Genomic DNA, 25,769 nt, shown 5'->3' on the forward strand with positions numbered 1-25,769 from the left:
GGACAGGCATCTGGAACACAGAGTGCTGCGTTGGCAGTTATCTGCACAGGATGGACCACTACCATCAAACCAGCTTTTCCAAATTTAGTGTCCAAGGAAGTCATGTGAGTCCTAGTCACTAATAACCAAGTCGGTAGTTATTTCATCTTTTACATCCAGGTACATGAAATAAAGTGTCTTCAGCCAGGACACACTTTAAGAGGGATCTTGCCACTTCCTATCATTCCTAGCTTAAGCATATGAGGGAGTTTTAAAAGCCATATAACAATCAAAGATCCCATTGGACTATGCAAAAACTGTGACTACTCATTTTTTTACATTCTAGAGAAATATTAAAAAAATCTGATGGATACAAGATTACCTCCAAGGTCATTAGGTAAGGACAGCCTGTCTGTAAATGCACATTGGGAAGATACAGACAACAACAAATGTCATTGTGCCTCAACCTCCCAGTTGTACACATACTCAAATGAATGGGCACATTTGCCATTTCATCCAGCTGTCTTGGCATACTGTGAAGACATAAGCAAATGCTTATGTCGGTTGCACCAAACATTTTCTTGTAGGTACCTTTATTTGGTAAGAACACATTATCTCTGTTCTCCCAAAGTTTCTTTCAGGAGTTAAATAGAAAGACAATGAAGAACTTTCCCACAGCTTTACAAATACATTTGAATAGGCCAAAAAGTCTGCTATCTTTTACATATCTAATTTTAGTGAAATAAACTAATTATAACTAGCATTTTGTATTGAAATAGGAATAGCAAAGCACAAATTTTATTACCTGAGTGATTGATTCCTGGTAAGATCTGGTTGACGCTCTTGTAGAATTTCAAAGATATTGGGCTGCCGCAAAAATGCAACAATCTTGTCATTGTAAGCTGAAAACATCAACAAAAATATCCTGCTGAAATCAGGAGACACTAAAAGACAAGGCTGCATACCTTCTGAGTTTTGAACATGACAGCAGACTTTATCTTCAGAGTTTTAAGCTTAGCAGTACTGCGATGATACTTTTTCATGTAAAGCTACCAATTCTGCTGTTATTTAGGGAATGTGCTTCTTCATTGTGAACCAAATCTCATTGTGACATGGCCTTCCCACTGTTAACAGCTCTAATTCTGTTAGTAATTTCTATTTTATTTTATTCACACTGTTAGCTAAGGTCAAACTAGAGTATTCAATGCTAGAATAAAAATGCAGGGACCTTGTTTTTCAGTGCACATAGGAAACACTCATATCAAATCCTCAGGAATTGCTGAGCCTGCAGTGCACATATGCAATGTCCATGGCAAACAATAGGATTTAAATTAGCACAGATTTTTCAAGTAAACATACCATAGTACAAAAAGCCAGTTATAGTCAATCAGATTATTTTATCTTGATTTGGCACAAATTTGACAGCTGTTAGATTCGATATGCTAAATTCTGTTGTTGGTGGTACAGAAGTCAGTAACTTGGTGTGTATGTAACTGAAAACAGAAGTTAAGCTAATGACTAATTCCAAGCCGATTAACACTTTCTGGAATCCGGCCAAAACTGATGCTCAGAAGTTGTACAAAAATCACTGGGAATACATGGAGTCCAATTAGGACATAACTTGGCGCACTGGCTTCAACTCTTCCTGTTAGCATGTAGAGCAAGTGAGCTAGTAAGGTGAAAGTTTTACATTCCTTATTTGGTTCTCCACAGACACTTTTCAGTATTGTTCCTGCAGGTTGCAACTGAACAACTGGAAAAAGCTGATGGACAGAAGCAATCATAACAAATGACAACTTCCAACCAAACGAAAGACCCAGCAGTGCACTGCATATGACAAAGTGTCATGGTTTAGCAAGGAGCAGCTTTTGCCTGGTAACAGGGGGAGCGGGTTGCAGTGAAGACTCGGTAAAGAGTTTTTGGACTCTCCCTCAGCTCCTGGGTTCAGACCCACCTCCTGCCCAGATGGGCCAATCTGGTGCCTCTGTGATCACTATTTAGGGATGGGAATTTGAAGAGCTGGTAGGAGGTGTAAGAGTGATACAAGATGGAGACGACCACACAGACCCCACAGTCAGAGAAGGAGGAAGGAAGGAGGAGCACTAGACCAGAGACCCCTCTGCAAGCCGTGGCGAGAATGTAAGCTGTACCCCTGCAACCCATGCAGGGCCATGGCAGGACTGAGAGCCACCAGCAGCTCTGTGTGAGTGCACCCAGATGGGCGAGGGACTGTGTGGGGAAGCAGCCATGGCGCAGGCCGTGCTGGAGAGCCTGTGCGCCGCAGAGCAGACCCACACGAGAGGCAGAGAGGAGCTGCAGCCTTTGGGATAAATGCACGCCAGAGCAGCCCATGCAGGGCTGTCGTGTGTGTGAGTTACCCCACAGATGTGCAGGGAGGACTGGTGTGGAGCACACCTGCACTGAGGAGAGACAAACAGCAAAAGCTATCAGGAACAGACTGACTGAAAACCCCACTCCCTGCCCCCCTGGGCCGTTCAACGGGGGGAGGAGGTAAAAACACCAGGATCAGGGCTCTGAGCCCGGGAAGAGGGAAGGGCTGGGGAGAAGGTGGTCTTAAAGGGCTGGTCAGACTCTTCATCATTGTACCATTCTGTGTTGTGTTATGTTTGTTATGTTTTGGGGTTTTATGGTTATGCTTTAGTTGGTGTTTCATTAAATTATTTTCTGTTTTCTTCCCCAAGCCCAGTAGCCTGGTCTGTTTTGTCCTGAACCTTAAGCGGAAATTAAGCTCTCCCTGCCCTTTGACAATCCTCAGGTCTTTGGTACTTGAGGCTAATCGTGGTCTTTTGTTCCCTGATGGGCCAAAACCACGACACAAAGCCATGAGAACTCTAAAAAGAGGCCATATGCTGACGTACCCACTGGAACCATATCCTGGTACTGAGCTCTGCTGACTGTATTAAATGTGCTAGATGGTCTCGGCAGAACAGGTGGACCTGAATGACGAGAGTCCTCTCCGACCTGAAAACGTGCAAGAAACCACAGTGAGCATCTCTATGCTGCCACATGTACAGAACTCATGTGGTATAAAACCATGCATGTACGTAAATGCTTTGCTTGCTCACTATCCCCCATAACCACTGCAGCAGGAATCAGCCGTGCTGTATGACAGCTATTAGTAAAACACTATTTAGTACACCGTGCCTGTTAAGAGAAAGAATCAAACCTGGTGGAAAGTTTATTGACATTTTTAAATAATAGTCTCACTCTGAAATGGGACTAAAAATTTCCAACTGGAATTCCTTCAGAGGGTCTTTTGTACTTCACGGGTATCTTTATCCATACGAATGGTTCTGAAAATCAAATTCTGCGCCTTCATTAGCACCTCTATTACCACCATTATGGAATGGAGTATCCCTAAATCTGGCCTGATGCAAGAAGATAAAGAGGTCAGATGAAATTCACGCAAGGCAAATTACTCCAAAACTGGTAAAAAAATATGTTTCCTATAATCATTCAGTAAAATTGCTCAATTTTTTTTCTGTTCACCTCCTGGGATTAAAAAAGTTTGCATATAAACATTTTTTAGGGTAGAACCACAATGTAAAACTTCCTGGTAGCATCTGGGATGTCCGGGCAACTTCTGGAGTTTTCTGTGCATTGAGGCTTCAGTTTTCTCTGCATTGAGGCTACAGTATCAATATTTTGTATTTTGTCTATATAAAACATTTTGTTTAACCTTTTTTTCATTCTAATGGACCTTTATATTTGCTTCTCAGTTCCTCTGCCTACATATGATGGTTGGCATGCAAACTAGGCTTCCAACCTTCAAAGACCTCTAAAACTTCTAACTGCAAAAAATAAAATAATTATGAAGGTTGGTTTTAAATCCGGTTTCTGAAACTACGAAGAAGTGAAAATCCTGACATATCTCCCAAGATCTTTGTGCTCTCTGATAATACTCTCTCAGAAAAATGAAAAATTATTTCTTGTAGGCACTGTGCTGGAAAAGGAATGTCATTATTATTAGCTCCAGCTTCACACTGCAGTTCAGCTTTAGCTAAAAAGGCATTCCTTACACTGGCTTATGCTTGCTTTAGAGCATCTCCCTGTAAAAATTAGGTCAGTGGCTTCAAAACATCAAAGTTAGTGGCAAGGCAAATCCAAATAAACTATTTGAGGGGTTTTTTTAATTAAGTATTCATCTTTTTCAATAATGTACGGTCCTTTCAGGCAATGGCTTAAAAACAGGAAAAAATGCTGCGCTGAATTGCCGTATTTCAGATTCCCATCTGGAATTACAGTTCAAGTCAAATTACAACTGTAACATATCAAGGAAATATTTCTAAAATTACATGTAGAAACACATTTTAAGGAAAGTTTTAATTAAGTGATGATTTTGACAGGTCTAATACATTTGGGGACTTCCTGTAGGATAAACACTTATTTTACCAGTATTGACAACTTCAGCAGAGTGGTTTACATGAACCTCTGTAAGTTTGGAGCTTCTGTATGATGCTTAAAGAAAGACAATTTCAGTGCATTTTTTGGTAACATTAAGAAAAATAATATTTTTGCTCTCAATTAAACCAATAACAACACGGATACTTGCTTTACTCATTAAAGACCTGAACAGCTATATGAAGACACTTCTAATTTTCTTGCCTGCTGTAAGACATCATTCCCTACATGGTGGAAACTTCTATTTAAAATCATATCTAAAATATACCTTATATTGGGAATGGGAGGCGGAAAGTATTGTGGGTGATTATATTCACAAAGGATATGACACAAAGTGCAGCCAGTGGTACGGCATTCGCTGCAGCTCAGTGGAAGCCTTGTTAGAGAAGTGGTAGAGAAGATTCATGCTTACTCTGAAACAGACCTCTGGCAGAACCTCATCTGCCACAAGACTGAATTATGAAAAAGAGAAATTGGAACATTTCTCTTGCCATTCTAAATTGTATTATCTTTAATTCCTAGCATGGAATACCTTTACATCTTACAGCCAATAGTATGGAGGTTAAATAAAGTACAACTGAAGTATAAGTCACTGTACATACACTTGGTCACTAGTAAAAAGAAGTTACAACAACAATATGGAGGCTGCCGGTAGAGATGGCCTACAGTGACATACCAACAAAACACTATTTTCCATGTATTTCTGTTTAGCACAAATACACAGGCTAGTCCGTATAACAGTCTGATAAGCCTATATGTGGTAAGACTTTTTATACTTCTTTGGAGACTTGTAGATCTAGATGTATATACACTTGCGCACTTTTTTTCCACCCTTCAGTTTTGTCAACATGCTTGGCAGACACGATGCTAGACAGCAATACATATTCTGACAGTGAAAGATAGGATAGAGATACTGGTGATCAGTAATCAGATGCTCTCCTGTGGTTAAATGGGGCTACCACAAGTTAAAAGTAAGAGAAACTAACACCTGATAATTTTCCCGTGAAATCACACATTTCAAAAGCAGTAATGGCTACTAAATAAAATAAGAAATCTTTACAGATTAGTAATGTAAGCTTATGGAAAAATCATACCCGTCACAACACGAAGTTGTGAATGGAACAATGTGAAAGAGAATGATCCTAAAAATCCAGTGGTTTCCGAACAGAAAGGGCAGACCCAACTTACCTCACCAGCGCTGTGGCTGCGTTGCCTAGTTAAGTGCTGCCGATGGACTAACGCACTAGTGGGCCTGCTACTCTGCAATGGAAGCCGGGGGTCAATGAACGTGGTAGTGCGGGAATTGTGGTCAACAAAGAAAGCCTAGAGAAGGAGAAAGAAGACAGAATTTAGAGTCAATGCTTTTAAAAATATGTCTGAGGTTAATGTCTATTTAGGATCTAGGCTTCATTTGCTGATGTGAGGCTTTGCAAAATCTTCCTCACATTACTTTGGCTTGCATTTCCCTTCGGCAGAAAGGGTATAACAGCTTTCCATCTCACTGAAGAGATTAATTTTTTGATGCCTTACTTCATTCGTGTCTTTAAAGCCCTTTGAAATTCTCATATGATAAGTATCAGAAGTAGGAAGCTTCATTATGACTGTCAAGAAGAGATGACTTAAATATTTCATAGAAGTAATCTTGGTGTGTTCTCCCTTTCATTTCCTTGTACACGTCAAAAAAGACATCATTAAGTGGCAAAACCATTCCCTTTTGTGAACTTTTTACCATATATGGGTGTATACATGTTAAGCATATGACTGCATCCAGTGATGGACTAAGATTACAGGCCAACGTTTTTGCCATCCTCCTGATATAACAAGGCTAAGTTTGCAAACCTTTAGGAAAAAAAAAAAAAACAGAACAAAACCCCCCAAATAGGTCAGTCAAGGATACAAAGATGATGGCAACAAAAACTTTTAAATCAGGCAACCAGTGAGATCTACCACATATTGGCTGGTCAGCCATTTGCCAAAAGCAAGGTCACAGGAGCATGTATCCTAGAAAATGAAAACATCCTACACTCTGTCCAGTTTGAACCAAAAACATTTCTAAGCCCTGAAATGTAAACTTCTTCCAAGCCTTGAAATTCAAACTTTTTCCAGAGCTGATGTTGCACTTGGAAACCAATACTTTTCCATTTTAACACACTTAGCTTTTTTCAGTCACAGTGCTAGAAACAATGTGGAAGTAGCAAAAAAAAAAATATCCTGGCTTTGAGCAAGAGAGTTACAGGAAAGTGACATCGGTTTGAGGAATCAAAGAATCTGGACCAGGTGAGAGGTGATCGGGGACTGTGGGAGCCATTTCTGTGTTTGAATAGCAGTGAGGTGCTTCAACCATATTTTCATAAACAATTCAACCCTGTGGTGTCTGCAAAAGAAACATTCTCATCTTTCCCCATTCTGACCACTTGTTTCAACCCTTGCATGCCCTTCCTGCTTTGTGCTGGCACAAGTATTTATGTAGCCACCCAATGAACTCAGCTGGGGAGCTGGGCCAAGCTAAAATTACTTTTTGTCCCTCTCTCTGCTGGTTTCTCTAACCTAGATCAGCACACCAGGGACAACAGAAGAGCAGAAGTGGCATTTTTTGACAAGGATGTCAGCTTGTAGTACTCACAAAATCATTGTTTCAGACTGCTTGGTATAGTCAGACCAGAGAAAATACAATTCTTGAGTGCTAAGAAGGCAGACAGACATCTCAGACAGTGTGTCATGTTATACAACTAAATTAAATACCATAATGGATTGTGGGATATAACATTCCTTCCATTTCCCAAGGAAGGAGAAGTATATGGACTCCAAAGTTGAGAAACCCCAGAAATGCTCCAAAAGAGGACAGCTATCCTGTAGGCCTAACAGCGATTGCCTGTACCCATAACCTGCACCTACAAGCAAGGAATCACATCATTTGAACAGTAAGGAAGAACCCTTGTTTTGATCATCTGACAGTTACAGATAAGCAGATGAAACTGACTGTTCCACAGTGCAGAATCTACAAAGTGTGTTCAATAAATGCAATTTTAATTGCAATGTTTTAGCCTAACACAGGATTTGTTCATCTTGACAAACAATGATGTCACTTGCAGTAAAAGTATACAGATTAGAGAGTATGAAAGCAGTGGGAAAGCAGAATGAAAGCCACTGAAATTTCAGTTTGAGGCCTAGAAAATGACTGGAAGAGGTTTCTGGAACATACCCAGGTTTTCTGAAAACTTTGCTCCCAATTGACATGTTCATTTCACTTATTAATAAGTGGTTGGTATATGTTGCTTTGGGGTTTTTTCCATGTCCCTCTATTTTATCTAGTCTGATGTATTGATAAGATGTGAAGCACTTCATAAAAACAAGAGTTCATTTCATTAAGTCATATTATACTGTAAAGCCACTTAGAAAAATAAAAGGTACTGATTCAGTATAGGAGAAAGTATTACCTAGTGTTGTGCTACATAGTTCTCTGACTTAATGCAGCAATTTCATATTACATGTAGTGTTCTTTAGTATGACATTTAAATAAACAACTTGGTTTAAATGTTAAGTTAAACACAATTATTTCTTATTAAATATGAATGCTTGCAGGCCAGCTAGTAGCAGCCTATTTTAAAATAAAGCATAAATTACTACTTTGAAGCTTCAGTGAAGATAACCATTGCAGATTCAAGACTTTGGGCTAATCTGGACACTGGCACATAGCTCAAAATACAGTGTGGCTCACACACTCCTCTCAAAAAAATTCCTCTCGTAACTCCTGTCTAACTATAATCCATACATCTACAATGCTTGAAGAGACTAACACAAAATGAGTAGTGTCAAAACTATATTTAGCCCATTAAACACAGACAGTTGCCCAAGTTACCTCTTCAGTTAAAGTCTATGAAGGTTGCTAAAATATCCAGTGCCTCTCTGCGGGCAGTGGCTGATGACAATTCATCTGTAACACCAATCACAAACTAGTTCCTAGTTTGCCAGACCTTTTAGGAAGAATTGCATGCCAAGGAAATTTTATTTTCAATAGGACATACATGGAGTAATCAAAGAGCAGGCAACGGGACTTTCCTGGGCAGCTTTGAAGGGAGCTCAGAGGTAAGCAGTGCCTTCAGAGGTAGGCAGTCCCTAGCTGACCTTGGAAAACAGCCTGCAAAAAGGACAAGCTACGAGGATATTGGGGACTAAAATCTCTACTGCTCAGCACTGCGTTAGGGTCAGAACAATCATTGTTCCTTGCAGGCAAGAGCATCAAAGCTTCTTACTATGATATACTTACAAAAATACAGGAAAATCTTCCCTGTCTCAGCAGGATAGAGTAGCCAAGGCAGGGAAATATATATTGTGGCTTGGCTAATTTCTACTTGCTCTATGCTTTAATAAAGCCAAGTCCAGTTTCAGTTTGGTCTCATCAAGCAGTGGTCTCACCAGGAACTAGCCATCATCTCTCTCGAGTGCTGAATAGGCTTTTCAACTGGCCACAAGTGCTATTTGTGATGAAAGTGATTCAACATAATGAAAATTAACACTACGGAACCTAATTCAAAGTGAAGAAATCACAGTGGGGACTTATTCAGTACTTTCTCTTGTTGCTTAATGTTGTGGTAGCATCAGTGTTACCAAATGCCACACCAGAAATTCAAAGGTCTAATTTTATCTGTGAAGCAGCTATTAAAGTAAATTGAAAATTACTTCAGGAGAACACTGGCCTCTGAAGAGCTGAACAGAAAAAGCATGACTAAAACCAGAAAAGAGTGAAAGAGGCAAAGAGCAAGGCCAGTATAATTGTACATTCCTAACTGGGTTTCCAATGAAGAAACACAGTGTTTTCCAGAGTTAACAAACCCAAGAAGAAAACAACCCTCAAGAACTTTTTCTACCCTTCAATTTAGAATCTGCCTGTAATGTTTTCATGCATCAAGGCCATTATTTATATAGACACTCACTGCAAATCATACCAAGACTGATGAACATAAGAACTGAGAGGCTGAATATGCCTGTAGTCATAATTACAACTTCCCACATGAACTGATAGCCTTATCACTTCACATGCTGATCAATCTATTTTTAACCTTCCTATCTTCCACAAAGAAAATAATATTCTAGATAAACTAGTTCAAAGTTACATAAAAATTACTACTATAAAAATGATTGTTCCTTCACTTAGCAGTATTTTGTTAGAAATTGAAAAGCGATACCTGTTCTGAAAAGCTGAATTGTGTTACAAGTACACATGTGAATTCCAAATAAGTTCACCGAGCTGCCTGTATTTAGACAGTAGGTAATTCTTTTGAAAAGAAATTTTAAGCATCCAAGGGAATTGAAGCAACTTAGGGTAAAAATGCTACAGATTTTCTAGAAATTCTCCTTGTAATGATGAATATCCACGTAGTCTGCTTCTCCTTTTGTATAATGCTTTGTCAGCACAGACGAGAAGTCCCGATCTTCTTTTGACAAAAGCAGGAAAAAAGAATTTGCATCTTTTACATCTGAAGAACTACATGCACTTATGCTCTTGATAAGAGCAACTGAGTCCTAACATCACAAGATCCAAGATCAAGCGCTCAACAGAGACACATGTGCGTTACAGTTACCTTGCCCTGATGGTCATGTTTCACTTCCCAACCTCTTGGCAGCTCCAGCTGTTTGTTAGCAAACATGTTGAGGAAGCCCACCAAATCACGATTATGCTGGTAGCGCTCAAAATGATGGGTGTCCCGCCGGACTTTGGTGATCATGTGCTTCAAACATGTGTTGTTTGTAAACATGCGGTAGGCACTCTGGAAAATAAATAACAAAAGGAAAGACTGTTACAAGATAAATGCTCTTCTTGCTACAAAAAACAACATTTCACTGTGAATAAATCACCTAATCATCTATAAAACATTACAAATTATCTCCTACTAAGCCATAACAGTAAGAAAAAAATGGTCGCCTTTCTGAGGTTTCGGAGTGTTTGATGTTTCTTATTTCGCTTGAGTTATACAAAATTTCATAACTGACTCACTTCAGCAAAGTGTAAAAAGATTCCAATTATCGCACTTGTCCCTGGAACTGTGAGGAATTAAAACTGCTTTAAAAGTAGAGATTGCATAGATATTTCTTAATTTCTGGAATGAGTCAAAAGCAGCCACAGTATACAGCAATAAAGCTGGCACGATGTTCTGCAGAAGAGACGCATAGGCTTGCAGAACTCAGGGAAATCTACATAAATATTGTTTCTACGTATTAATTTTTTCAGACATACCCTATCATTGCATGTCCATGTGTGAATTATCTAATAAATGAAGAGAGTAGAACGAGATCACTGAGGAACTGGGAAAACTTTAAATAAAAGCAGTAAAATAAACAGTTAACACCCTTCCCTCTAAACAACCCCAGCCAATCAGAAACCAGGTCTTTGTCCCAGGTTAGCAAAAGAGAAGTACCAAGGCATAGACCATCCTACTGTGGTGTGCTGCTACCTAAACCACTCTGCTCCTATACCTCTTATTTCCCGGCCAGAGGTCTTACCTACCTCTGTCCTATTTTTAGTATGTTAAAGATAAAGCTATGCAAGTTAAGTAGAATTATTCAGATACAGGCAAGTGTACAAATATATCAAAACCCAATTAACCCCGGCCAGTAATTTTAAAAACACAAAGATTACTAACAAATGTGCTTGCAGACAATAAATTATTCATTCCATTACTTCTGTTTAGACTACAAATCGCCATACACTAAGGAAAAGAAACACTGAAGAAAAAAAACTATGTAAGAAGCAGCAATGAAGAACAGGCAAAGCAGAAAACGAAAACAGATGTTAAGATGGGGGGGAAGTGTTTGATCAATCACAGAATCATAGAATGGTAAGGGTTGGAAGGGACCTTTAGAGATCATCTAGTCCAACCCCTCTGCAGAAGCAGGTCCACCTAGATCAGGTTGCATAGGAATGTGTCCAAATGGCTTTTGAAGACTTCCAAGGAAGCAGACTCGACACCCTCCCTGAGCAACCTGTGCCAGGGCTCTTTCACCCTCACAGTAAAATATTTTTTGTTATGTTTAAGTGGAACTTTTTTCCTGTTCCAGCTTCTTCCCATTACCCCTTGTTCTGTCACTAGACACACCAGAAAAAAGCGATGCCCCATCCTCCTGACATCCACCATTTAGATATTTGTGAATATTAATAAGGTCCCTTCGCAGTCTTCTCTAAACTAAACAGTCCAAGTTCCTGCAGCCTTTCCTCATAAGGAAAAGGCTTCAGTTCCCTAATCATCTTGTCACTGTGTTGGGAGTCTCTCCAGATGTTCCCTGTCCCTCTTGAGCTTAGGAGCCCAGAACTGGACACAGTACTCCAGATGAGGCCTCACCAAGGCAGAGTAGAGGGGGAGCAGAACCTCCCTTGACCTGCTGGCCACACTCTTCTTGATGCATCCCAGGATGCCATTGGCCTTCTTGGCCTCAATGCATGACCTCTGATATATTTTTGCACAAGCCAAGCAATCTGGTGGAAAGAAATCATCCCATAAGCAGCAAAGAGGTCTTTTAAAAAATAAGCGTAATTTTCATACTCAGAATTGTCTGTCATCCTCTGCAAAGCACGATAAGAAAGTTATTACTTAGATAAACACGAGTGAAAAATAAAATGGTAGAAGCTGTAATGCCAACTAGGACGACTGATAGCCCACCAATTCCAAGGAATAATGATGAGTGAATTTATACAGTTTCCCTACGCACAATCAGTTTCTTAGCATCAAACACTGAACAATATCTTTCTACACAAGGCAATTATAGTTATAACCATATATTAATGAAAGTTTTTCAGCTGCAGTCGCTATACTCACAGGGTTAGAATGCAGCACTGTAAAGAACTCTGGGCTGATAAGGAATTTCACAGGGGGAGACTGGAGCAATAAAGTAATTCTGGATCTGGAGGTAGAGTGAGGCAGCACATTCTCTCTTCGAAAATCTAATAGCACAGTGAATGACAAAGACTTCCAGTAATAATCATTACCAAATCATCACTGCAAACAACTATATTGATTTGAATTACACAGGCAAGAAAAGCTCTAAGTATACAACTATTTCAGATGTATCAAAAATTCTCAACGTAAGTGTACCTGGATTTGTTTTAACATAGCACTGTAAGTACCTGAAAATACCACTTTAGTTTAGCAACTTCTACTTGTTGCTTTTGGTGAATGATCATTAAAAAAAAAAATCACATCTAATTATTTGGGTTACCAAACATGTACTTCTGGGTAAGATGCAACAAGGTCCCTGTGGCAAGCCTGTATTGCTATACTGTAGCTGTATGAAGGTAAGTTATTTTTTAAATGCTAACTAATGGAGATAAAAGTTATTGCACACTTTAAAACGTTTCATTCTTCCAAAAACCAGTAAATTTCTGCCATTAACACATCATAATCCTGATAAAGTATTCAAGCAGTTTATATAAGTAAGAAAAAAGTTGTCAGTGAAGTACCTTTCAGGTTTTAACTTTCAGTAAACAGTTGGGTCTTCTCCTAGCAACTGCAGAGGTGCACTGATTTTTTTACAGTACCAGGAACAGTTAAGATATTATGAGTGGTATTTGCTATGATGTTAAAATTGCTCACCCCAATTCTCTCTGAAAATCACAAGATATTTGGATATATATCATAATGTAAAATGAAAAGTTGCAAATCCAAAATTGGGTCTGCAGTGATTTTAGTCCAAAATGTATGCCTTCTTCTACATTTCAGCTTCCTTCTTCTACATATTGCAGCATTTGCACACTTCCGCTTAAAATGAACATTAATCGTGTAGAAGACAGTTACCATGGATATAAAAGAACACAATCCAGAGGCAGAGAAAGGAATACAGAGGCAGTGAATGAGACTCTAAACTGAGGGAAAAGTAAGAAGAAACAAAAAAAGAGGAGGAAATTAACAAAAACAGAGTAAATTTCTAAACATGGATGGGGAAACATTATGGGAAAAAATAGAATATGGAAAATAAAGATGTTCATTCTAGATGTTAGAGGAAACCAGAAAACAGAAGAGTAATAAGTAAAACAAAAGTAAATGAACAAGAGGATTTTTAGACAGACTTCTTAAACACTAGACCTCAAGCTCTCACACGTGATGCTTATCTATGGAGCAACACCAGTGTAGCATAAGGACACCTGAACACCTGGGCTGGGAGATTCTTCCAGGCATGCACTGCAGTCGCATATCAGCTCTGCATTGGTACAAAACCTGGGTATACTCCAGGTGCTTCTGAGACCCTGGAAGCTGCTGTGACACACTGCAGATAGGTCTGCTTTTATAGTCTGGGTTATCTGGAAACCAGAATGAGTCCACCGTGACCCATTCTTGCAGTTTAGAGGCTTATGAATTTAATTGATGACAAGCTTATTCAGATAAACTTGCTGATTAGGGTTTAGTCTGAATTTGCTTTGAACTGATTTGTTTACACCACAATAAACCATCTAGATGTACATGCACATGCACAAAGATAAGAAGTTACAGAATGTCCATCAATTGGAGAACATGTTATAAGAACACGTAAGGGAGCGTTTGCCAAATATGGTTTACATAGAGCACATCCTATCTGTCTTCAGCATGGAGATGAAGCAAATGACTGCTGAAAATCCTTTCTAGTCCTATATACTACCATTTCAAAATGCAGAACTCAAAATATTTGAATTGCAATAATCTAATGTTCAGAATTTGGAATGCAGATTCAAAATATTTGTAACCCAGACCACACAATTTTATATTCTTCACTGCAAATGTCCTGCCTATATTTTTGTCCAGTCAGGTATTGACAGAAAAATGCTGTGAATCTTACACTCATCTCTCCTGTGTATTGAACAGGCTGAGCCATCATTTTCAAAAACTAGACAGCAATGAAAACAAATGGCTTCATTGTTACCCAGACTTTCAGGGGCAAAAGTTAAGTTCTGCCTTATGTCACTCTACAAGATGAGTGCTCCCTTTAGAGACGAGGGAAAAAACAATTTTTTTTTAAATTTTTTTAACCTGCATTAGAATGGTGAAAGTCAGTTTCATCTCCAGCTCCATCCACAGTATGTTCTTCAGGCCTGTCGTTAGTCATTGTTCTTCGGATGCTCTGGTACCTAGAGTTAGAAAACTGAACTTTATATATAGTATATGGCGACTACAGTCCAATTCTGGCTCTGAGGGAGACTGCCTATCTTTTCTGCCATGTATGCTAATATACATTGACCTTTAATTTCAGCATGAATGGCCTTCTGAATTTCTGAAAACCATTATGAGATCCTTTCTAGCCACATAGCTTAGGAAAACAGGTGGAATACGAAAACCCTAGAGCCCATACGCTAATTAAAAGGGACAGTCACAGAAAAATAACTAAATATGGCCAGCTGCAGTAGCAACTGTGACCCTGTCTTCATATTCACTCTTACAGTGGTGAATGCAGCTTTATAAGCACACACAAGTCATAAACAAGGGTAATTCTTACCGGCGATTTAGTTGTTCCATTTGCTGTATGGAATTCGACCTCTGGAGAATCTGGGGGGCTGGGGGGGCTGTGGGTCGCTGCCACGTTGTTGTCCTGTTTACATGGTCCACATAAAAAATCCGTCCATGGCTGTCAATTCGAGCCTCCCAGTCTAAGTAGCAATAAAATACTGTGAACTATGGAGGGCTTGGGGTTTATTTCTATTGTTTCAAGTTTCTATTTCTCTTTTACAGGAAGCCTTCAGCACATAACTTGCTTACTGATGGGTTAGGGACTTGTCTTTTCCCTGTTTTATCCCATAAATCAAATCACTGTAGGTATGGTTCTGCAGATACTGTATCTAATAAATCCTATTCCTTTCTCTATTCTATTTCCCATCAACCAGTAACTGCACCAGAAAACAAAATTCCAAAATTAGGATAGTTAGTTAATTCTCTTGGACTGAAAGTAGTTCAACATCCAATCTCCGAGGCTTATTCCAGTGCAAAAGGACAATGGCACCAAAAACTCTGGAAAATGTGATAGCTGTCATTGGTTTTCCCCAGCTAACAGTAACAGTAATAAAAGAGATGCCATTGCTTTTCCTATGTTTACACGTAGCTATGTTAAGGGTAAACAGATCTGCCAGAAAACATTGACAATTATGACAATGAAACTCCTTCATATATGAAAAGCTTTTTAGGTCAGAAACACTGTCTGCCTAATAATTGCTTATAAAATGAGCAAGACATGAAGACACTGATCATGGCTAGGGGGCATGTAATAATAATAACAAAAAATTACATGCAGAAACGGTATATGTCTGGCTCTTGAACACTAGCAACTGCTTATAAAATGTGCAAACCTTTTCACATGTCAGCCGAGAAACAATCTTTGAGAGCTCAAAAGGTTTCTAGAACAGACTTTCTATGTTGCAACTCTAAGTAAAAATGCCAGTCACTGCAATAACATTTCAAAAACTACTGGCAAGCAATCAATCTTATATGATCTGGATCACTCCACAAGGAAACAGGGCATAAAACATCCTGACAGCAGAGATGGAAAACTAAAATATTTAATCCTGACAGCATTAAAACATCAGGCTTTATTATATACGTGTACCATGACTTCTGTCAACTCTTGGAGGCAGCCAAGTGGCTCTCTGCATTACACTGTAGGGCCTGAGCTGGCTCACAAAGAAGAAGCAAAGGCAGGTTTTGAGATAAACTCATTGTCTCATCTCCACGTGACAGCTGTGTTTTTTAGCTGGCCACAATGCAAATTTGTCTTCTATCTTAATGATGCACAATCAGAACAGTCTATTAGTGTTTAAAGCATTTCTAGCATGAACAAGTGCTACATAGGAAAGTAAACTCAGAGGAAAAAAAGAAACAGCAGAACAACAGGATAGGACTAAAGAGAATCATTTGAGGAACAAATACCAATTCCAGGAGAAAAAAATAACAAAAAATTTCTATTATGCAATAAATTTTAAACACAAGTTTAATAATAAACTTCAATGCAAAGCTTATGGCATAATCACTACATTTGCTTTTCAAAATATAACACATTTGAAAGTTATTAAAAATAATTTCGTATCTCAAAAAAACAAACCAAAACATTTCAACATTCTATGAAAAACATTACCATTTTTAGAAGAAAAACATTGATTGAAACAGATGTCCCTGTGCAAAGGTCCCATTTCAAAAACATAGTATCTTCTGATGAAATAAAAATACTTGCAATTTTTAGCAAAACAGAAAAGTATTCCTGGAAGGGCAGAATTCTTCATTGAGGGAAAAAACCCCAACATAAACCAGTTAAAATTTTCAAATTCATTATTCTGCTTAAAAGTCAAACCCTGTCTAATTGTTTAGATTTTTCTTGTGGTGATTATATGTCCAACTCAGACACACTGTCACCATTTCTGTAATGTGGTCTTGCAGAAGAAAAGCATTTTAGCTTGTGTTCAATTTTCAATACACAAATTTAAACACTTGGAAAAGGTTTTTTAAGTAAAGCCCTTGCATCCGTGTTGTGATAGACAAGAATATCTTCCTCTAGTCAAATATGTTACAACTAACTCAGCTTGCTGAATTGTAAAACTGGAATTCATCAGAATCGTGTTGTCAAGTTTCCTTGTTGATTTTTCCCTAGGAATGTAGGAATTGGAGCACAGTGTTGCAAGTTTTAGACATAAATGCTAAATATTTCAATTCTTTAACTCAACCTACACACAACTGAAAGAAAGATGTGTTTTTCTTTCTTAGTTTCAGATTCTGGTGAAACAACAAACACAATGCAACCCTATGATGAAGAATGATTGAAGATGATGATGACGAAATTGCAGTTTAAAACTCAAAATCATATTATAAATGTTTTCTCTAATTTTCACTATTAAAACATTAAAATGGTTACATATCTAAAAGCAGAGCTTTGAGGAGAAAAACTGAATCTAGGAAATAATATTTAAGACTTTATTCACATTAGCAAATGAGTGATCTACATAAAGACTGCATTGGGATTTGACTGTAAAGGGGAGATATGCATATGCAGGCCCATGTATGACTCTGTCAAATCCCAACAAATGTCAGAAACATTAAAATACCACCCAGACAACCTTTGCCATGAACATTCCAACAGCTTTTCCAAGTAGTTATTGTAGTGTATAGTTTGCTTTTGAAACACAAAAATGCAGCTGAAATATACCACTTCCAGGTTGAATTCTGTAAAAAATAGCACTGGTTTATTGAGATGGTAGTTAATTAACTTTGGAATCTGCATGCAGAACTAATTTGTTATATGCATTGATTACAACAGAAGCAGCAGGGAGCAAAATCATCACCTTGGCTTTCCCATAGACAGTTACATCTGTGTTCTGCTGTCAGGCTCCTTCCAGTTACCCTCTCCAATTACAGAGCAAATACAGTCCCATTCCATACTGTGAAATAATCACCTATTAATTTTTACACTAAGTAGTTGAATTTCTGATACCTTTTAAGTAACAGATCTTTGCCACAGACTTTATTTGGTCTGAATTAAACTTTTTTTTTCGTTTTAAAGTAATGTTTGTCTATTAGCTGTGTAGGCCTTTTTTGGTCCTCTCCCCTTTCTTTAAATATCTAACACTGAATATATTTTCACTGCCCCAAGTTTAAGCATGAGAATCGGTCCAACAATCGGAGGCAATGTATTTTTCATATGCCTTAGAGAAATTACCTGACAATTTAGGCTCATCTAACTGCTGCTTAATGTCCAGATTTATTTTAATGCAAAAAGTCTTCACATTGTCGCAAAAAAATGCATGGAAAACATATACATTTTACACATAATCTGCAGAGATTAGAGATGTTATATATTTATTTGTAAATTTCAGTGTCTGACATTTTTCCTCCAAGTGCCTCATATGGTACATCACCTCACTTCCCTACTGAAGTGCACTGCATACTGAAAAGGCAGCACTGCACCTTCCTACTTCTCCACAGATGTCACTTGGCAAGTCAGCGTACATCAGGTATAGTTATCATAACACATCCTGATAGTTTGCAGCCTGAGCACAACGCCTTTTACAAAACAGCACTAGACTCCATCATCATCACTCCTCACTTACAACTTCTCAGCTGTTCATTCTCAATTCTCACACTTAAAAAAAAATATAACGAGGTCTCATTAACGAGATCCCGGCAGCCTACCCCCCAGTTAAAGTATGAAGAACCTCACTTGGTGGTAGAGCCTCATCCACTCTCTGATACCGGCTAACATCCTGACGTACTGAAGGCAGTGACCTCAAGGGCTGATGGCCATTGGCTTGAGAACCTGGAATCAAAATGCCCACAAATTATTTTTTCAATCACATCTTGGGAAGCCCTAGAGCTGCCTCTAAAGTGAACAAGATACGCTAAAGTTTCTGCAGGACTATGATATTTAAGGATATATCTGACAGTCATTTTTGGGGGCAAAGGAAGTTATGTCTACAGTTCTAGGTAAGTGATTTCTCTGGGACACGCTGGAGTCTTGGTCTTGAAAATGTCACCTCTTGGGATGTGCTGCATCCACTTGTGACCAGCAGAGGCCAGGGTACAGGAACAACATGTGCCTGAGCCATATCCTAGCAAGGAACCAGGACAAAGCTACACCTGACCCTCACAGAAACCTTGCTCTAAGAGTGGGAGGTGAAACTAAAAGAATTCTTTCCAAATCAAAGACTGTTTATGAAGAGAAGACATTAATAGATCCAAAAACTTTTGAAATGTTATGAAAAAGACACATTCAGAAATCCACTCTATCAGATCCACTTCAATCCCAGAGGTTAAATGCATAATCCATTGTGAAAAGTGCTTGGAAACAATCTATTAGGGACACATTTCTACTTTAAGTGATTTTAGTGAGACACAAAATTCTCAACTGTTAAAGCAATTTTACAATTGATAAGAGTTTTAGAGTGTTAATTTGAATAACACCTTCCTCTCCTCCCAGGGCTCCAGCTGTGCTAGGACCTGTCTATACAGATAAGGAATTGGGAAAGGGAAGATAAATGGCCTGTAATGGGACTAAAAACCACTTCTTTTCTTTTCTTTTCTTTTGATTACCCTTATATTTTAATGGTATATATAAATATTAGAAAGAAAAGACTCAAATATAATTTCTAGTTTGCACTTCATGTTTGAGGATTTTTCTACCCCCTCATTATCACTTTGATTAAAAAGTAGGGCAATACTATGGAATTCATCTTCATCCTCCTTCTCACTACTCTCTCAAGATTTAAAATATATACAATTTCAAAATAAATATTTCTTGGATATTTCCAGTTTTATCTTTTGTTAAATCAAAAAACCTCAAGGTCTCTTGAAGATGGGAACATATTTCAAAAGAACAAAAAAAGTAATTTAAATTGAGAAATTAAGATCTTTATTTTCAGATGTTAATTTTAAAATAATTATACTGGCTGCAGAAAGGTCACTTCAGAAAGTGCCTCCTGCAGTTGTTACCTCCAGTAGCTCCTTCAACCTGTGCTGTGGCACCTTCACAAGCTGCTTGCACTCCTTCAGTTTCTTCATCCTGAGACTGGCTATTGGCAGCTGCTGCTTGCATGCTGCTCCTGCTTTGCCAGACTTCTGCTTCCTCTTGACCTTGTAATTCACCTGCCTCAGCCTCCTGTACTTCCTCGCGAGGTAACCGTACTGCAGGTAGAGAACCAGAAGTACCCGCAGATTCCTGTGTTTCAGCACCTGGCTCAATTCTAGCTGTATCAGTGGCACAAGCTCCCTCTTCCTCCTCCTGAGAAGAAAAGGCTGGAGTCTCGAGAAACCCAGCACTTTCAAAAGAAGAACACCTCATTTCAACTGAGGAACGTCGCACAGTCATGCTCTCATTGCAAGAGCTGTCTGCCCCTTCCACATCGCTCTCACCTTCTGGCCTGGTACTCGCCTCACTGACGCTTTCTGTGCGAGCAGGATCACTCTGCTCAGTTTCTGATGACAGCTGGGAAGGTTCAGATCCCTGATCAATAGATTCTGTCTCACTAACGCCCTTTCTGCTCCCAGCAGGGGCATCAGCAGCTCCTGCGTCTGCACTGATGGGAGGCTGCTCTGCCTCCTGAGTCGTGCTCGCTTCACTGCCAGCCTGCTCTGCTGGGACTTCGCTTTGAGAACCTTGCAGGCTTTCAGCACCTGCTAACTGTGATGCGGGAAGGTCTGGGAGAGTCTCTTGCTGGTCATCAGTTGATGGCAAAGGAGTTTCAGAGGCTGAAACAGTTTCAGTCTCTGCAGGCCCTTGCATTATCTCATCTGAAGAGTAACTTAAACCATTTCTTTCAACATTTCTTGTAGCACCATTAAGCATTACTAAACCTCCATCGTCTTCCAAGGAAGATGGAAAACCCAAGTCTTGATGTAACTCATGCTCCTCTTCATCTGAGTCAATGTGAAGCATAGCATTAAGTCTTGTGTCAGTAGGGAAACTACTCCTCAGTTTTGGGGAGGCTCCACGTGGACCACAGGCAGACGTCCCAGGTCTGGGATGATTATTTTGTTCTATTGCGTCCAGATAGTCATTTAGTGAGTCCTGGCGACCTCTGGTAGGTGATGATCTTGAAGCATTGGAGGTCAACTCATCCGGGTCTGTTTCCAGAGTTGTACTAGTCCTTAAAGGGTGTCTCAGGATTGCTTCTCCAGAAGATTCCTCGAGGACGGGACCATTGAAACACACTGTGGATGTGTCATGATGTCCTGTTGGCATGTCCTCATCATCAGAGGGGCTCCCCAAGTCTCCATTTACAGAGTTCACTCCCAGCAAAGTGCCAACTGTTTCTGGTGAAGCATCTGCAGAGACACAAACACTGAATGTGAAACACAATGCAGCAACAGACAAGTTCATTCTACTTTGTCCCCATGGTGGAAGTGCTACAAAAATACACATATTTCAATATATCTTCTTATTTCAATCAGACCACTAAGGTAAAAAATTAAAAATTACAAGAAATTACAAAATAATAGCTGTGAAGTATGACTTTAAAGGATGTAGTGGTTTTGTCTGGGCCAGGTTTTGGTAGTGGGGAGGCTACAGGGGTGGCTTCTTTAAACAAAAAAAATCCAGAAAAATCCCCTGTAGCTGATAGGGTCATTGCCAGTCAATTTTAAGATGAACCCACAGCTGACCGAGGCAAAGCCAATTAGTGATTGAGATAATTCCTCTGTGAGTAACACACTGGAGAAGAGGAAGAAGTTGCTATGAAGTTGCAGAACAGCAGAAGCAGCAGAAGGCAGTGAGAATGAGAGAACAACATCTCCACAAGCCACCGAGGTCAGTGGAGAAGGAGGGGGAGGAGGTGCCCAGGCCCTAGAAGAAAAAGTCCCCTGTGAACTGTAGTGAACCATCGTGTCACAGGTTGTCCCTCTGCAGTCCATGGAAGTGCACAGAAGAGCAGAGACCAACTCACAGCCCGTGGAGGACCCCATGCCAGAGTGGGTGGATGCCAGAAGGAGGCTGTGACTGTGAGAAGCTGTGACTCCATGGGAAGCTCATCCTAGAGTAAGTTCCTGGTAGAACCTGGGAGCCTGTGGGGAGAGAGCCCACACCAGAGCAGGTTTTCTGTCAGGACCTGTGATCCTGTGAGGGACTCAGGTTGGAGCAATCAGTACCTGAAGGACTGTTCTCCCGTTGGATAACCCACGTTGGGGCAGTGTGAGGAGCTGCCCCCGTGGGAGGCCCCATGCTGGAGCAGTTCATGAGGAACTGTAGCCCATGGGAAGGACCCATGTTGGAGTTCATGAGGGACTGTCTCCCTTTGGAGGGACTCCACAGTGTAGCAGTGGGAAGTGTGATGAGGTCTCCCCCTGAGAAGAAGCAGCGGCAAAGTCCATCTGTAATGAACTGACCGCAATCCCCATCCCCCATCCCCTGTGCCACTAGGGAGAAGGAAGGGGAGTCCTGGGAAGATGGAGGGGTGGGGGAAGGTGTTTTAAGACACAGTTTTATTTTGCATCTTCCTGCTCTGTTTGGATTGTTCATTAATAAGCCAAACCATTTCTCCTCAAGTTGAGTCAGTTTTACCAGTGACAGTAATTGCTGAGTGATCTCCCTGTCCTTATCTCAACTCACAAACTTCTCATATTTATCTCTCTCCTGTCCAGTTTAACAGGCGGAATGATAGAATGGCTTGGTGGGCATCTGACACCTAGCCAGGGCTAAAACCAGCACAAAGGACTATGATTTTACTTTCCAGAGAGTCTGTTAAGCACCTTGCCAAATTGTCAGTAAAATCAGCCTCATAGCTAAGGAATCAGTTTTGTACAGTATCTCTCTCATATCCAAAAGTAAGATTTACACAAAGACAGTCAGTGACACCAGCTGTCATTACTCTCTTAGCAAGATGTAAACCAGAATCTGAAATCACATGAGGAACCACAAACTGTGTACCCATATCAAATCCTATACACACATTTTAGTTAATTTACAGGACTTTCCACTGCAAAGAATGGAAATCTACTTAAGTAAAGTTCATTTGACATTAGGTATGCTATGAAATAGCAAAAGAAAATATGTCATCTCTTTTGAGAGAAACTCAAATTTAGTAACTACCCACATAGAAATTAAACAGGCATGGAGCTGAATAATCCAGCTGTAAGTGTCTGTACACATCTGCAAGAAACCTGACAGTGAACTGGAGTGCCTGGAAAGAAACAGGACTGAACCTTTTTATTACGGTGGCAGAGTAAAAATATTAATGAGACACAGAACAACATGTCTACATGCATGGTTCTAAGATGTTAAAAGAGCAATATCTCACTACCAAAGAGACTATAAGAAGTGTACTGAAGGATAATCTAAGATCATAAATATGTAAATAGCCACTTATGGTGTAATAAACTTGTAACCCTACCAGCCATGTTCTACTAGTTGCCTTCAGAAGAGGAAAAAATGGAAATAAAAGAATTGCCTCATGGAAGTATGTATTCTTGTAACCATAACAGATATTCTTGGTTCTAAGCAGGACAGAGTCCTGCAAAAGTGGGACAGGACAGAGTGATCTGCACGTACACTATCAGAGGAGGAGAACACATGTGTAATCTTACTTGTAACTGCTTGTCTCAGCCGAAGGTTTTACAGAGTGAAGAGAAACAGTGAACTTGATTACCAAATCTATAAAATGAAACTCGTAAGTAGACTCATTTAAAAGCTATTTGACAGAATAGGAAAACAACACAGTGTCTTGGTAATTCCAAAATACATCCAAAGCAATACCTAACATGTCTCAACTTTGAATCCCAACAGAAAAATCTACAATAGAGACACTGTGTGCAAAAGAGAAAGTATATAATCACAGAAAATCCTAGAAATAGAAATACACAGAAACTCTCTCCATACAGTTATCTGGAGATTCAGATCACGGACAAATTCTCACCTTCATGAACAGAAGATGTGATTTCCACTTTGAATTGGAGATATCCACTTACATGATCAGCTGGGAGCCTTCTACCAAGATTATAGCTGAGAATCTGGTCTCTGCAAAAACAAAGACATTAGGGAGTTTAAAAATTGTCCCTGTTCCTCTTTTTCCAGTATTTTGTATCAGAGGCTTTGGTCAGATAAGAGGCAGCAGGATAGAAGGCAATTCCTATTGCAGTCTTGTAATCAGCCATGTACTCTGGCTTGTATGGAAAAGCATTAACACCAACAAAGGTGTAAAATACCCTTTGTTAACAGGTAAAACAGCCTAACAAACTCCTTTTGATCCAATCCAAAGAGAGATGTGTCCCAGCAGTTCTTATACAGCCCTAAATCTCTTCTTAAGACTTTAAGAAGTCAATCTGCAAAGGATCCCTTTCCTCTAACTTCCTCCTTCCCCCAATCCAAAAATGTTTCATAATTAACGAATCCTTTCATTTGTTAAACCCTTCTGCCCCCTTGTGGTTTTAGTACAGACAAAACGCCCAGATACTTTCTCTTCACATTTTGCCTCTCATTTAATAATGCACTTCTGCATTCCTATTTAGAAAAGCTATTAATGCTTGGATTTAACTTCAAATACGTTCTGAGCGGAACTCAGACTTGATTAACAACTTGTATCAGGTTGAGACTTTGAATCAGATCCTAGGCTATACGATCACATTAGGAACAACCAGAGCTCCAGCCCCTCTCAGCACAGGTGAGGGGAGAGGAGGTTGCTACTGAAGACCTCCGTAGAAATTACTGTTATTTATGCAGATAAATTTATATTGGTATAAACACCTCTCTTTTACAGGGAGTACTCCTACTGCAACATCAGTGACAGCAGCAGTTCACATACAAACATTAACTTGTAGCAAAGAAAGTCCTGAATGGACAACATAAGGCAAAGCAGCCTCCACATATTGCACTATAGGCTGCAGTTCATCAAGTTATTACAGTAGTGTCTTCAGGTTCTGTCACAGATTCATTGCTCTCTACTCCAACTACAATTCCTCAGCTAGTCTTGGGGGATACAATCAGAAGATTGCTATTTGAGGTTTCCACAGTTTGCATATAAGGTTTGTATTACTCTAGACTATCTGAGATTAGAGAAAGCTACAACATGAATAATGTCCACTCTGTATTCAGTTGAATCTATACCAGATTACTCTTAACCCACTTGACTATGCTATGGTCCCCTCCAGTAATCACCATGAAGTATGAAACACCTCTATAAGTTTCTAAGTGACTTGTATCTTTATATAAGAACAGTTAGCTATCCAAAAAATGAACACTTTAAAAATAGCACATGTTAATTTTGAGTCCCATCAGTGCGCTACTCATGGCAAAAGGCAATTTTAATTGCATAGTACCACCAGCAAACTGAAAAACAAGGAGTCAGAGCCTTGCAGTTCTGGTCATTTAGTTGAATAGATAGAAAATCTCTGATTATTAAACTGAAAATTAAAAATACTTGAACTGTAAAAGAAGTGAAACCATAAAATCTGCTTCTTCTAAAAAATTTGCACACAGTTGTGTAGTACTCTGGTAAAGCCTTGCTTTCTGACTAGCTAGCCAGAGGGTAGCATTTTTTGTATATAGAAATTAAGCTGAAAACAATCTACAAACACACATACACACAAACATGGAAACATGCATTCAGAACAGAGTTAGAAACACTGTATCTTCCAGTCAGGTAACTAGGTTGTGCTGGTCTGTGTCAGTAAGCCAGAAAGGCTGGTCTGTGCCAGTACCCTAGATGTTGAGTCTCCCTATCAACAAGTTAGCATTAAGAATGTATTAATTTACCCAATTGCATGTCTCTCCAATAGTCTCTGAACTGGTATGGTTAACTTCCCAAGAAAGCGCTTGATGATTGGACGACTCTTGGCAAATTTGTCTTTAACCTCAATTTCCAGGACATCTGTTAGAAGTGCAACAAAAGAGTATTTCTGGAAGGAAAAAAAATATTTGACACCATATCAATACACCTTCATTCAGAAAGT

At 39.4% G+C, this 25,769-nt stretch overlaps 1 protein-coding gene across 4 annotated transcripts in view; it reads right to left on the minus strand.

Moving 5' to 3' along the window:
* The window catches only part of HECW2 (HECT, C2 and WW domain containing E3 ubiquitin protein ligase 2), a 163,963-nt gene that overhangs the window by 33,364 nt on the left and 104,830 nt on the right, over nucleotides 1–25,769 (minus strand). For all 4 annotated transcript variants that reach the window (XM_062003046.1, XM_062003047.1, XM_062003049.1 and 1 more), the window contains 11 exons: nucleotides 25,573–25,715; nucleotides 23,738–23,838; nucleotides 19,824–21,155; nucleotides 18,556–18,651; nucleotides 14,857–15,007; nucleotides 14,394–14,491; nucleotides 12,213–12,337; nucleotides 9,984–10,169; nucleotides 5,590–5,724; nucleotides 2,859–2,961; nucleotides 785–881 (listed from right to left, as the gene is read on the minus strand). In XM_062003046.1, the coding sequence (XP_061859030.1) occupies nucleotides 785–881; nucleotides 2,859–2,961; nucleotides 5,590–5,724; nucleotides 9,984–10,169; nucleotides 12,213–12,337; nucleotides 14,394–14,491; nucleotides 14,857–15,007; nucleotides 18,556–18,651; nucleotides 19,824–21,155; nucleotides 23,738–23,838; nucleotides 25,573–25,715 (2,567 nt within the window). The remainder of the gene's footprint in view (nucleotides 1–784; nucleotides 882–2,858; nucleotides 2,962–5,589; nucleotides 5,725–9,983; nucleotides 10,170–12,212; nucleotides 12,338–14,393; nucleotides 14,492–14,856; nucleotides 15,008–18,555; nucleotides 18,652–19,823; nucleotides 21,156–23,737; nucleotides 23,839–25,572; nucleotides 25,716–25,769) is intronic.

This window comes from Colius striatus, chromosome 9, assembly GCF_028858725.1.
Source record: "Colius striatus isolate bColStr4 chromosome 9, bColStr4.1.hap1, whole genome shotgun sequence".
In the NCBI taxonomy this organism is placed as follows: Eukaryota; Metazoa; Chordata; class Aves; order Coliiformes; family Coliidae; genus Colius; species Colius striatus.